The sequence below is a fragment of the Eretmochelys imbricata genome, chromosome 23 (genome assembly GCF_965152235.1).
Source record: "Eretmochelys imbricata isolate rEreImb1 chromosome 23, rEreImb1.hap1, whole genome shotgun sequence".
Classification (NCBI taxonomy): Eukaryota; Metazoa; Chordata; order Testudines; family Cheloniidae; genus Eretmochelys; species Eretmochelys imbricata.
This window is the reverse complement of record NC_135594.1, coordinates 1,842,985-1,855,194: the sequence shown is the minus strand read 5'-3', so window position 1 is coordinate 1,855,194 and position 12,210 is coordinate 1,842,985. Positions and strand designations below refer to the sequence as shown.

The 12,210-nt window shown below is 75.8% G+C and overlaps 1 protein-coding gene across 1 annotated transcript in view; it reads right to left on the bottom strand.

Annotated features, from left to right (window-relative positions):
• Positions 1–5,286: 5,286 nt before the first annotated feature.
• The window catches only part of AXL (AXL receptor tyrosine kinase), a 30,465-nt gene continuing 23,541 nt past the window's right edge, over positions 5,287–12,210 (bottom strand). The window contains exons 16-20 of the mRNA XM_077840552.1: positions 11,739–11,860; positions 10,886–10,995; positions 10,296–10,455; positions 6,274–6,410; positions 5,287–5,644 (exon numbers count right to left, since the gene is read on the bottom strand). Coding sequence (XP_077696678.1) covers positions 5,287–5,644; positions 6,274–6,410; positions 10,296–10,455; positions 10,886–10,995; positions 11,739–11,860 — 887 coding nt within the window. The remainder of the gene's footprint in view (positions 5,645–6,273; positions 6,411–10,295; positions 10,456–10,885; positions 10,996–11,738; positions 11,861–12,210) is intronic.

Here is a 12,210-nt window from a genome sequence, read left to right as displayed (position 1 = left end):
GCCGGGGGGAGGAGGAACGCCCCTGGGGGGCTGCGGGTCGGGAGCGAGGGGCACCGGCAGGGCTGGGGGAGGAACGCCCCTGGGGGGCTGCGGGTCGGGAGCGAGGGGCACCGGCAGGGCTGGGGGGGGAGGAACGCCCCTGGGGGGGCTGCGGTCGGGAGCGAGGGGCACCGGCAGGGCTGGGGGGAGGAACGCCCCTGGGGGGCTGCGGTCGGGAGCGAGGGGCACCGGCAGGGCCGGGGGGAGGAGGAACGCCCCTGGGGGGCTGCGGTCGGGAGCGAGGGGCACCGGCAGGGCTGGGGGGAGGAGGAACGCCCCTGGGGGGCTGCGGGTCGGGAGCGAGGGGCACCGGCAGGGCTGGGGGGAGGAGGAACGCCCCTGGGGGGCTGCGGGTCGGGAGCGAGGGGCACCGGCAGGGCTGGGGGGAGGAGGAACGCCCCTGGGGGGCTGCGGGTCGGGAGCGAGGGGCACCGGCAGGGCTGGGCGGAGGAACGCCCCTGGGGGGCTGCGGTCGGGAGCGAGGGGCACCGGCAGGGCCGGGGGGAGGAAGAACGCCCCTGGGGGGCTGCGGTCGGGAGCGAGGGGCACCGGCAGGGCTGGGGGGAGGAGGAACGCCCCTGGGGGGCTGCGGTCGGGAGCGAGGGGCACCGGCAGGGCTGGGGGGAGGAACGCCCCTGGGGGGCTGCGGTCGGGAGCGAGGGGCACCGGCAGGGCTGGGGGGAGGAGGAACGCCCCTGGGGGGCTGCGGTCGGGAGCGAGGGGCACCGGCAGGGCTGGGGGGAGGAACGCCCCTGGGGGGCTGCGGGTCGGGAGCGAGGGGCACCGGCAGGGCTGGGGGGAGGAGGAACGCCCCTGGGGGGCTGCGGGTCGGGAGCGAGGGGCACCGGCAGGGCTGGGGGGAGGAGGAACGCCCCTGGGGGGCTGCGGGTCGGGAGCGAGGGGCACCGGCAGGGCTGGGGGGAGGAACGCCCCTGGGGGGCTGCGGTCGGGAGCGAGGGGCACCGGCAGGGCTGGGGGGAGGAGGAACGCCCCTGGGGGGCTGCGGGTCGGGAGCGAGGGGCACCGGCAGGGCTGGGGGGAGGAACGCCCCTGGGGGGCTGCGGTCGGGAGCGAGGGGCACCGGCAGGGCTGGGGGGAGGAACGCCCCTGGGGGGCTGCGGTCGGGAGCGAGGGGCACCGGCAGGGCCGGGGGGAGGAAGAACGCCCCTGGGGGGCTGCGGTCGGGAGCGAGGGGCACCGGCAGGGCTGGGGGGAGGAGGAACGCCCCTGGGGGGCTGCGGGTCGGGAGCGAGGGGCACCGGCAGGGCTGGGGGGAGGAGGAACGCCCCTGGGGGGCTGCGGGTCGGGAGCGAGGGGCACCGGCAGGGCTGGGGGGAGGAACGCCCCTGGGGGGCTGCGGTCGGGAGCGAGGGGCACCGGCAGGGCTGGGGGAGGAACGCCCCTGGGGGGCTGCGGTCGGGAGCGAGGGGCACCGGCAGGGCTGGGGGGAGGAACGCCCCTGGGGGGCTGCGGGTCGGGAGCGAGGGGCACCGGCAGGGCTGGGGGGAGGAACGCCCCTGGGGGGCTGCGGTCGGGAGCGAGGGGCACCGGCAGGGCCGGGGGGAGGAGGAACGCCCCTGGGGGGCTGCGGTCGGGAGCGAGGGGCACCGGCAGGGCTGGGGGGAGGAGGAACGCCCCTGGGGGGCTGCGGTCGGGAGCGAGGGGCACCGGCAGGGCTGGGGGGAGGAGGAACGCCCCTGGGGGGCTGCGGTCGGGAGCGAGGGGCACCGGCAGGGCTGCGGGGAGGAACGCCCCTGGGGGGCTGCGGTCGGGAGCGAGGGGCACCGGCAGGGCTGGGGGGAGGAGGAACGCCCCTGGGGGGCTGCGGTCGGGAGCGAGGGGCACCGGCAGGGCTGCGGGGAGGAACGCCCCTGGGGGGCTGTGAGGAGCATCACTCAACTGACACCAGAACCACCCCACTTTGCACCAGCCGTGGGCCCGACCCACGCGGCAGAACCGAACCAGCTGTGCTGAGCCCCTCCCCCCTGCTCCCGTGGGGCTGGGGCAGCGCAGGGCCCATGGCAGGGTGGGGCTGCTGGCACCAGACCCCACAGAGCCCCCAACTGCTCCCCTCACACTGAATCTAGGCAGGGGTCGGAGGGGCCTGTGTTTTATAGCCCCAGAAGCTCCTCCCACTCCCAGCATGCTTTGCTAAGAGGATACTCACAGCAAGGCTCCCCCCCCCACCCGCCGCACAGACGGACGGACACACTGGAGCCTGCTCTAGCTCCCCCACCTCGCCGCCCCCCCCGTTCGCCCTGGGGGACCAGCCCCCCCATCTTGGGCCCTGTTCGCCCCAGAGGACCAGCCCCCCGTCCTGGGTCCCGTTCGCCCTGGGGGACCAGTCCCGCGTCCTGGGCCCCGTTCGCCCTGGGGGACCAGCCCCCCTGTCTTGGGCCCATTCGCCCTGGGGGACCAGTCCTGCGTCCTGGGCCCCATTCGCCCTGGGAGACCAGTCCCGCGTCCTGGGCCCTGTTCGCCCTGGGGGACCAGCCCCCCTGTCTTGGGCCCATTCACCCTGGGGACAAGCCCCCCGTCCTGGGCCCCGTTCGCCCTGGGGGACCGGTCCCCCGTCCTGGGCCCCGTTCGCCCTGGGGGACCAGCCCCCCTGTCTTGGGCCCATTCACCCTGGGGACCAGCCCCCCGTCCTGGGCCCCGTTTGCCCTGGCACTAGTCCCCCGTCCTGGGCCCCGTTCGCCCTGGGGGACCAGTCCCGAGTCCTGGGCCCCGTTCGCCCTGGGGGACCAGTCCCGAGTCCTGGGCCCCGTTCGCCCTGGGGGACCAGTCCCCCATCCTGGGCCCCGTTCGCCCTGGGGGACCAGTCCCGAGTCCTGGGCCCCGTTCGCCCTGGGGGACCAGTCCCGCGTCCTGGGCCCCGTTCGCCCTGGGGGACCAGTCCCCCATCCTGGGCCCCGTTCACCCTGGGGGACCAGTCCCCCGTCCTGGGCCCCGTTCGCCCTGGGGGACCAGCCCTTGCTCTGCGGGGTCGGCTCAGGCTGCAGCCTCCGGCCACTTGCCCAGCGCCGGACGGGCCCGTTAATCCCCCCGCCTGCCGCGCGCAAGGCTGGGGCGGCCCCGATACAGGGGCACAGAGAGACGGGACCTGCCTGGCTCCGGGTGGCAAGTCAGTGACAGAGCCAGACCCCCGCCCCCGCGCTGGGATAGAACCCAGGCGTCCTGGCTCCCAGCCCCCTGCTCTCCACACTAGCCCCCGCTCCCCTGCTGAAGGCTCTGAAGCGGAAATGAAAGCCGCTCACTGGCCGTCTCTTGGAGGAAGCGTTTATTTATAAGCAGGGCTGTGGCCGAACGCTCTCGCCCGGCTCGCGCCCCGACAGGGCAGCGGGTGCGTTACACACCGGAGCAGCCGGTCCATATACAGCGTGTAAACGAAGTATGTACATTTCCGGAAACGTCCCCGGAAACGGCTCCGCTCCGCAGACGGGCCGCGTCCCTCGCCCCGGACCCCGGCCGGGCCGGGTTTGCTGCCGGGCGCTTGGGGGCAGCGCTGGGGCCGACGGTGCCAGGGGCAGGCAGGCCGGATGGACCAGCACATGCGGCGTTTGCATCCGGGGGGCTAACGAAGGCCGAATTCCCTGCAGCCCCCAAGCCGGAGCCGGGCGCCCCGTGGGAGCTGACGGCGGGCGCGGCCCCGGGAAGCTCTTGGCCTCGGTGGGTTTCACGCCAGCCTGACAGCTGATGGTGGGCGCAAGCCGGGGCCCGGTGTCTGCCATGTCCACACTGCGCCCCCTTTCCGTGGGGAGCCCCACGGCACTCGTGGACCCACAGCAGCACCGATGTGAGCCCCTGGAGGCCCCCCAGCCGGACGGAGCTCACAGGCCGCCCTGGGCCAGCTGGAGCTGCCGGCTGCATCGAGTCCGGGCGGCTCCACGGCACGAGGGATTCGAACCCGGAGCTGGTCGGCAGTGGCTCAGCCTGGAGCGCGCCCGGCCCAGCACGGACAATAGTGCAAAAATGGCTTTGTCTCGAAGCCGGGCCGGGGGGAGATAAATCTCCTGCATCAGCCCCGAGTCCCTGGCCCCGCGTGGGGGTGGCCCGGCCTCGCCCAGGGCTTTGGCCACGGCAAACCCGCCCCGGCCCCGCGGCCCTTTGCTGAGCTCGCCGGCAGGGTTCGTTGCGACCCTGGGCGCCGGCCGGGGTGGGGGCCGCGTCTGCGGAGCTGCCAGCTGGGTCCGAAGCTCCGGAGCGACGCGGGACCTGACAGGGGCCCCACGCGAGGCCCCCCCGGAGGGGAGCCGGGCTCCAGAGGCCAGCAGCATCCAGGGGGCGGCTCGGCCCCAGGGCGCTGGGAGCCGGCCCCGTGCCGTGACTCTCTTCCCGCGACGCTCTGCGCATGGCGCCGGCTCCGTCGGACCAGCCCGGGGGAGTCGGTGGCCGGGTGCCCGGTGGCTCCTGCGAGCTCCCCCCCTGCTCCATTCCCCGGCGCGGGGCGACCTCGGTCCGGCCCCGAGGGCCTGGTCCTGTCCCGGCGTCGCCCTCTTCCTGGTTGTCCCGGCCTGGCGAGGGGCAGGGGCCCTGCCCCGCCCTATGGCAGTGAAACAGCTGGAGGGGAAATGGCGGGGCTGGGCCGGGGGGGGCAGTGGCCCAGCCAGTCCCTTTTCCTGCCCCGCCCAGGCCTGGCAGCCCCCTGCTCACCCCAAGTGTCTCTGTCCCAGCAGGCTGCGGGGCGGGGGGCAATCGGCGTCCCTCCCATGGGGGGCAGCCAGGCCTGGGCTCGGCAGGGAGACCGGCCACGCTCCAGCCCCACCTCATGGCAAAGGGGGCTGGGAGGGAAGGTCTCGCTGTGGGTGGGGAGGAGCTGGGGGACTGGAGTTGGGGAGTGGGGGGGCTGGGTGCAGGTAGGGAGGGGTGGGAGGGATTCGGGAAGATGGTTTGGGGGTCGGGTTCCATTGCTGGGGGTGGAAGGGGCGGTGGGAACAGGCGATGTTGGGGGAGGAACTGTTGGGGAATGGAGTTGGGGGGGGGGCGCGGGCCCAAGATTGGGGGGTCAGACAGGAGGTGAGGGGAGGGGCCCAGGGTCAGTGCGGGGGTCAGACAGGAGATGGGGGGCAGAGGCCCAGGATCAGGGGGGTGGGTCAGACAGGAGATGAGGGGTGGGGGTCCAGGGTTGGGGGGGTCAGACAGGAGAAGGGGGCAGCTGGTAGAGGGAGGGTCTCCTGCCCATCACCATAGGCTGCCCAGCCCTGCCAGAGAGACGGGGATCGGGGCCCCTTGGGGATCAGCCCCACCTCAGGCCCCCTCCTCGGAGGCAGCGCAGGGCGTGGGGGAGGCGGGGGGGTCGCCCGGCCGCCGGCCACTCTCGGGGGGGGCGGGGCACAGCACATAGCGTCCCGCCCCCTCGGCCCGGTGCACCTGGGCCGCCACGGCCCCCTTTGGAAGCAGCTGCTCCTTGGCCGGCTGCTGGGGGCCCAGCCCCCCCACGGCGCCCCGCTCCGCGCCCCCGTCCTCCATGTTGACGTAGAGGATCTCCTCGGGGCCCTGGGTGGGGGGGAGACTCAGCAGGGTCTTCTCCAGCTCCCCGTGCAGCTCCTTGAAGCTGGGGCGCTCCTTGGGGTGCAGGGCCCAGCAGCTGCTCATCAGCTGGTACCTGGGGAGAGGGGCAGTGATGAACAGGGGGCTGCCTTCGCCCCACAGCCTATGGGGATGTGGCCCCTCTGGGGCGGGGCACGGGGTGGGGAGGCTGGCTATACAGGGGTCCCCTCGCCCGGCACAGAGATACAGCCATCTCTGGGGCGGGGCACGGGGGGGGCTGGCTATACGGGGGTCCCCTCGCCCGGCACAGAGATACAGCCATCTCTGGGGCGGGGCACGGGGTGGGGCTGGCTATACGGGGGTCCCCTCGCCCGGCACAGAGATACAGCCATCTCTGGGGTGGGCTGCGGGAGGGGGGTGATAGAGCGATCCCTCGGCGGGGGCTGAGATGCAGCATGCTGGGAACGCCTGGAGGCAAGTCCCTGGGTTGGGGGTGGCCCATGGCATGCTGAGAGGTCCTGGGGGACTGGGAGGGTCCCAGGGGACTGCAGGGGGTGGCCCATGGCATGCTGAGAGGTCCTGGGGGACTGGGAGGGTCCCAGGGGACTGCAGGGGGTGGCCCATGGCATGCTGGACGGTCCTGGGGCACTGGGAGGGTCCCGGGGGGGCCTCAGAGGGTGGCCCCATGGCATGCTGGGAGGTCCTGGGGGGAGCCAGGGGGTCCCGGGGGGCGGGTGCCCTTACAGCCCGTCCAGGCAGTCGAGGGGCTGCTTGAGGCGATGCCCCTGGCGCAGGTAGTCGTAGATCTCGCTGTTCTCCACGCCCGGGTACGGCGTCTGCCCCCGCGTGGCGATCTCCCACATGGTGACCCCGAACGACCACTGCGGGAGGAGAGCGTGAGCGCTGGCATGGGCTGCGGCAGGAGGGGTCGGTGGCCGGCAGGAGGGGTCGGTGGCGGGGCAGGAGGGGTCAGTAGCCACGCCAGGAGGGGTTGGTGGCCGGCAGGAGGGGTCGGTGGCGGGGCAGGAGGGGTCGGTGGCGGGGCAGGAGGGGTCTGTAGCCACGCCAGGAGGGGTCGGTGGCCGGGCCAGGAGGGGTCGGTGGCCAGGCAGGAGGGGTCGGTGGCTGGGCCAGGAGGGGTCGGTGGCCGGGCAGGAGGAGTCGGTGGCGGGGCAGGAGGGGTCAGTAGCCACGCCAGGAGGGGTTGGTGGCCGGGCAGGAGGGGTCGGTGGCCGGGCAGGAGGGGTCGGTGGCCTGGCAGGAGGGGTCCGTAGCCGCGCCAGGAGGGGTCCATGGCTGCACCGGGAGGGGTCATGGCCAGGCAGGAGGGGTCGGTGGCCGGGCCAGGAGGGGTCGGTGGCCAGGCAGGAGGGGTCGGTGGCTGGGCCAGGAGGGGTCGGTGGCCGGGCAGGACGGGTCGGTGGCCGCGCCAGGAGGGGTCCGTGGCCGCGCCAGGAGGGGTCGGTGGCCGGGCAGGAGGGGTCCGTAGCCGCGCCAGGAGGGGTCCATGGTTGCACCGGGAGGGGTCATGGCCAGGCAGGAGGGGTCGGTGGCCGGCAGGAGGGGTTGGTGGCTGGGCCAGGAGGGGTCGGTGGCCGGGCAGGAGGGGTCCGTAGCCGTGCCAGGAGGGGTCGGTGGCTGGGCCAGGAGGGGTCGGTGGCTGGGCCAGGAGGGGTCGGTGGCCGGGCAGGAGGGGTCGGTGGCCGGGCAGGAGGGGTCATGGCCAGGCAGGAGGGGTCGGTGGCTGGGCCAGGAGGGGTCCGTGGTTGCACCAGGAGGGGTTGGTGGCCGGGCAGGAGGGGTCGGTGGCCGCACCAGGAGGGGTCCGTGGCTGCACCAGGAGGGGTCGGTGGCCGGGCAGGAGGGGTCCGTAGCCGCGCCAGGAGGGGTCCGTGGCTGCACCGGGAGGGGTCGTGGCCAGGCAGGAGGGGTCGGTGGCCGGGCCAGGACGGGTCGGTGGCCGGGCAGGAGGGGTCGGTGGCCGGGCAGGAGGGGTCGGTGGCTGCACCAGGAGGGGTCGGTGGCCAGGCAGGAGGGGTCGGTGGCTGCACCAGGAGGGGTCGGTGGCCAGGCAGGAGGGGTCGGTGGCCGGGCAGGAGGGGTCGGTGGCTGCACCAGGAGGGGTCGGTGGCTGGGCCAGGAGGGGTCGGTGGCTGGGCCAGGAGGGGTCGGTGGCTGCACCAGGAGGGGTCGGTGGCCAGGCAGGAGGGGTCGGTGGCCGGGCAGGAGTGGTCGGTGGCCAGGCAGGAGGGGTCCGTAGCCGCGCCAGGAGGGGTCCGTGGCTGCACCGGGAGGGGTCGGTGGCCGGGCCAGGAGGGGTCGGTGGCTGGGCCAGGAGGGGTCGGTGGCTGCACCAGGAGGGGTCGGTGGCCAGGCAGGAGGGGTCGGTGGCTGGGCCAGGAGGGGTCGGTGGCCAGGCAGGAGGGGTCGGTGGCCGGGCAGGAGGGGTCCGTAGCCGCGCCAGGAGGGGTCCGTGGCTGCACCGGGAGGGGTCGTGGCCAGGCAGGAGGGGTCGGTGGCCGGGCCAGGAGGGGTCGGTGGCCGGGCAGGAGGGGTCGGTGGCCAGGCAGGAGGGGTCGGTGGCTGGGCCAGGACGGGTCGGTGGCTGCACCAGGAGGGGTCGGTGGCCAGGCAGGAGGGGTCGGTGGCTGGGCCAGGAGGGGTCGGTGGCCAGGCAGGAGGGGTCGGTGGCCGGGCAGGAGGGGTCGGTGGCCAGGCAGGAGGGGTCGGTGGCTGGGCCAGGAGGGGTCGGTGGCCAGGCAGGAGGGGTCGGTGGCCGGGCAGGAGGGGTCCGTAGCCGCGCCAGGAGGGGTCCGTGGCTGCACCGGGAGGGGTCGTGGCCAGGCAGGAGGGGTCGGTGGCCGGGCCAGGAGGGGTCGGTGGCCGGGCAGGAGGGGTCGGTGGCCAGGCAGGAGGGGTCGGTGGCTGGGCCAGGACGGGTCGGTGGCTGCACCAGGAGGGGTCGGTGGCCAGGCAGGAGGGGTCGGTGGCTGGGCCAGGAGGGGTCGGTGGCCGGGCAGGAGGGGTCGGTGGCCGGGCAGGAGGGGTCGGTGGCTGGGCCAGGAGTGGTCCGTGGCTGCACCAGGAGGGGTCGGTGGCCAGGCAGGAGGGGTCGGTGGCCGGGCAGGAGGGGTTGGTGGCTGGGCCAGGGGGGGTCCGTGGCTGGGCCAGGGGGGGTCCGTGGCTGCACCAGGAGGGGTCGGTGGCCAGGCAGGAGGGGTCGGTGGCTGGGCCAGGAGGGGTCGGTGGCCGGGCCAGGAGGGGTCGGTGGCTGGGCCAGGAGGGGTCGGTGGCCAGGCAGGAGGGGTCGGTGGCCGGGCCAGGAGGGGTCCGTGGCTGCACCAGGAGGGGTCGGTGGCTGCACCAGGAGGGGTCGGTGGCCAGGCGGGGGGGGTTGGTGGCCGGGCAGGAGGGGTCGGTGGCCGCGCCAGGAGGGGTCCGTGGCTGCACCAGGAGGGGTCGGTGGCTGGGCCAGGAGGGGTCGATGGCCGCGCCAGGAGGGGTCCGTGGCCGCGCCAGGAGGGGTCGGTGGCTGGGCAGGAGGGGTCGGTGGCCGGGCAGGAGGGGTCGGTGGCCGGGCCAGGAGGGGTCCGTGGCTGCACCAGGAGGGGTCGGTGGCTGGGCCAGGAGGGGTCGGTGGCCGCGCCAGGAGGGGTCCGTGGCCGCGCCAGGAGGGGTCGGTGGCTGGGCAGGAGGGGTCGGTGGCCGGGCAGGAGGGGTCCGTAGCCGCGCCAGGAGGGGTCCGTGGTTGCACCAGGAGGGGTCGGTGGCCGGGCAGGAGGGGTCGGTGGCCGCACCAGGAGGGGTCCGTGGCTGCACCAGGAGGGGTCGGTGGCCGGGCAGGAGGGGTCGGTGGCCGGGCAGGAGGGGTCCGTAGCCGCGCCAGGAGGGGTCCGTGGCTGCACCGGGAGGGGTCGGTGGCCGGGCCAGGAGGGGTCGGTGGCTGGGCCAGGAGGGGTCGGTGGCTGCACCAGGAGGGGTCGGTGGCTGCACCAGGAGGGGTTGGTGGCCGGGCAGGAGGGGTTGGTGGCCGGGCAGGAGGGGTCGGTGGCTGGGCCAGGAGGGGTCGGTGGCTGGGCCAGGAGGGGTCGGTGGCCGGGCAGGAGGGGTCGGTGGCTGGGCCAGGAGTGGTCCGTGGCTGCACCAGGAGGGGTCGGTGGCCAGGCAGGAGGGGTTGGTGGCTGGGCCAGGGGGGGTCCGTGGCTGCACCAGGAGGGGTCGGTGGCCAGGCAGGAGGGGTCGGTGGCCGGGCAGGAGGGGTTGGTGGCTGGGCCAGGGGGGGTCCGTGGCTGCACCAGGAGGGGTCGGTGGCCAGGCAGGAGGGGTTGGTGGCTGGGCCAGGAGGGGTCGGTGGCCGGGCCAGCAGGGGTCGGTGGCTGGGCCAGGAGGGGTTGGTGGCCGGGCCAGGAGGGGTCGGTGGCTGCACCAGGAGGGGTCGGTGGCCAGGCAGGAGGGGTTGGTGGCTGGGCCAGGAGGGGTCGGTGGCCGGGCCAGGAGGGGTCGGTGGCTGGGCCAGGAGGGGTCGGTGGCTGGGCCAGGAGGGGTCGGTGGCCGGGCCAGGAGGGGTCGGTGGCTGGGCCAGGAGGGGTCGGTGGCTGGGCCAAGAGGGGTCGGTGGCCAGGCAGGAGGGGTCGGTGGCCGGGCCAGGAGGGGTCTGTGGCTGCACCAGGAGGGGTCGGTGGCTGCACCAGGAGGGGTCGGTGGCCAGGCGGGGGGGGTCGGTGGCCGGGCAGGAGGGGTCCGTAGCCGCGCCGCCCCCGGCTCACCACGTCACTCCTGGTGGTGTAGACGCGGTCGGCCAGGCTCTCGATGGCGATCCACTTGACGGGCATCTTGGCGATGCGGCCCTGGCGGTAATAGTCCCCACTGTAGATCTTCTTGGACAGGCCGAAGTCGGCCACGCAGACGTTCATGTTCTCGTTCAGCCTGCGGGGAGCATGGGGCCCGGTGAGGGGGGTCCTTGGGGGCTGGGGGAGAAGGGGCTGGCCAGGGGTGGGTGGGAGGGGGATTGGGACCCTGGGGCTGCCGGGGGAAGAGAGGGGCTGGGACCTTGAGGGGGCCAGGTCATGAGGGGCAGGCCTGGGGGAGGCAGAAGGGGGAATGGGACCCTGGGGGGGCTGGGGGAGGAGGGGCAGGCCTGGGCAGAGATAGGAGGGGGGAAATGGGACGGGGGGGGGGCGGGGAATGAGGGGCAGGCCTGCGGGGGCAGGAGGGGAAATGGGACCCTGGGGGGGCCGGGGAGGAGGAGTGAGCAGCACTGGGGGGTGGGGGCGGGCCAGGCTCCCCATGGGGTGCCCCGAGTGCGGAGCCGTCCCTGGGGCGCCGGCCGGGGGGGCGACCCCCCCGCGTCTCTCACATGCAGTTGCGGGCGGCCAGGTCCCGGTGGATGAAGTTCCGGCTGCTGAGATAGTCCATCCCGCTGGCGATGTCGGCCATGAACCGCACCAGCGTCTGGGTGGGCAGGTACTGGGGGAGACGAGCCGGTCAGTGCCCGGGCCGGGGGCTCTCCCCGAGCCGGGCCCCCGCCGCATCCCCCCACATGGCCCGCGGCTCCTGGGGCCAGGGCGGCGGCTGGGGCTGGGGAGGCGGCGCGTAGGACAGGGAGGCGTCGCGTGGGGCCGGGCGGCGGCGCGTGGGGCCGGGCGGCGGCGCGTGGGGCCGGGAGGCGTCGCGTGGGGCCGGGAGGCGTCGCGTGGGGCAGGGCGGCGGCGCGTGGGGCCGGGCGGCGGCGCGGGGCCGGGCGGCGGCGCGTGGGGCGGGGCGGTGTCGCGTGGGGCAGGGCGGCGGCGCGTGGGGCCGGGCGGCGGCGCGTGGGGCCGGGCGGCGGCGCGTGGGGCGGGGCGGTGTCGCGTGGGGCGGGCGGCGGCGCGTGGGGCGGGGCGGCGGCGCGTGGGGCCGGGCGGCGGCGCGTGGGGCCGGGCCGGCGTCGCGTGGGGCCGGGAGGCGTCGCGTGGGGCAGGGCGGCGGCGCGTGGGGCCGGGCGGCGGCGCGTGGGGCGGGGCGGCGGCGCGTGGGGCGGGCGGCGGCGCGTGGGGCGGGGCGGCGGCGCGTGGGGCCGGGCGGCGGCGCGTGGGGCCGGGCCGGCGGCGCGTGGGGCCGGGAGGCGTCGCGTGGGGCCGGGCGGCGGCGCGTGGGGCCGGGCGGCGGCGCGGGGCCGGGCGGCGGCGCGTGGGGCCGGGCAGCGCGTGGGGCCGGGGGCCCACACTCACCACGGGGCTCTCCCCGAGCCGGGAGTAGAGCAGGAAGCTGTGCAGGTCGCCGTGTTTCATGAAGGGCAGGATGACCACGGGCCAGGGGCAGCCCTCGCTCTCCGTGCTCTGCAGACACACCCCTGCCGAGAGGGAGCAGAGCGGCCGTGAGACCCGCCCCCAGGGGTCCCAGCCCCCCCAGATCCCAGCCCCCTCAAATACCTGCCCCCCTGGATCCCAGACCCCCGGGGTCCCAGCTCCCCCGGTTCTCCACCCCCAGACTCCCCCTGGATCTCAGCCCCCGAGATGGGACAGGGCCACCAAGGCAGGTTAGATACCAATCGAAAAGGAAGGAGTGGGGTCTAGTGGTTCCAGCGGGGGAGGGGGCTAGGAGCCAGGACTCCTGGGTTCCATCCCCAGCTTGGGGAGGGGAGTGGGGTGTAGGGGTTAGAGCCGGACTCCTGGGTTCCGGGAGGTGGGTGAGTCCCTCCCC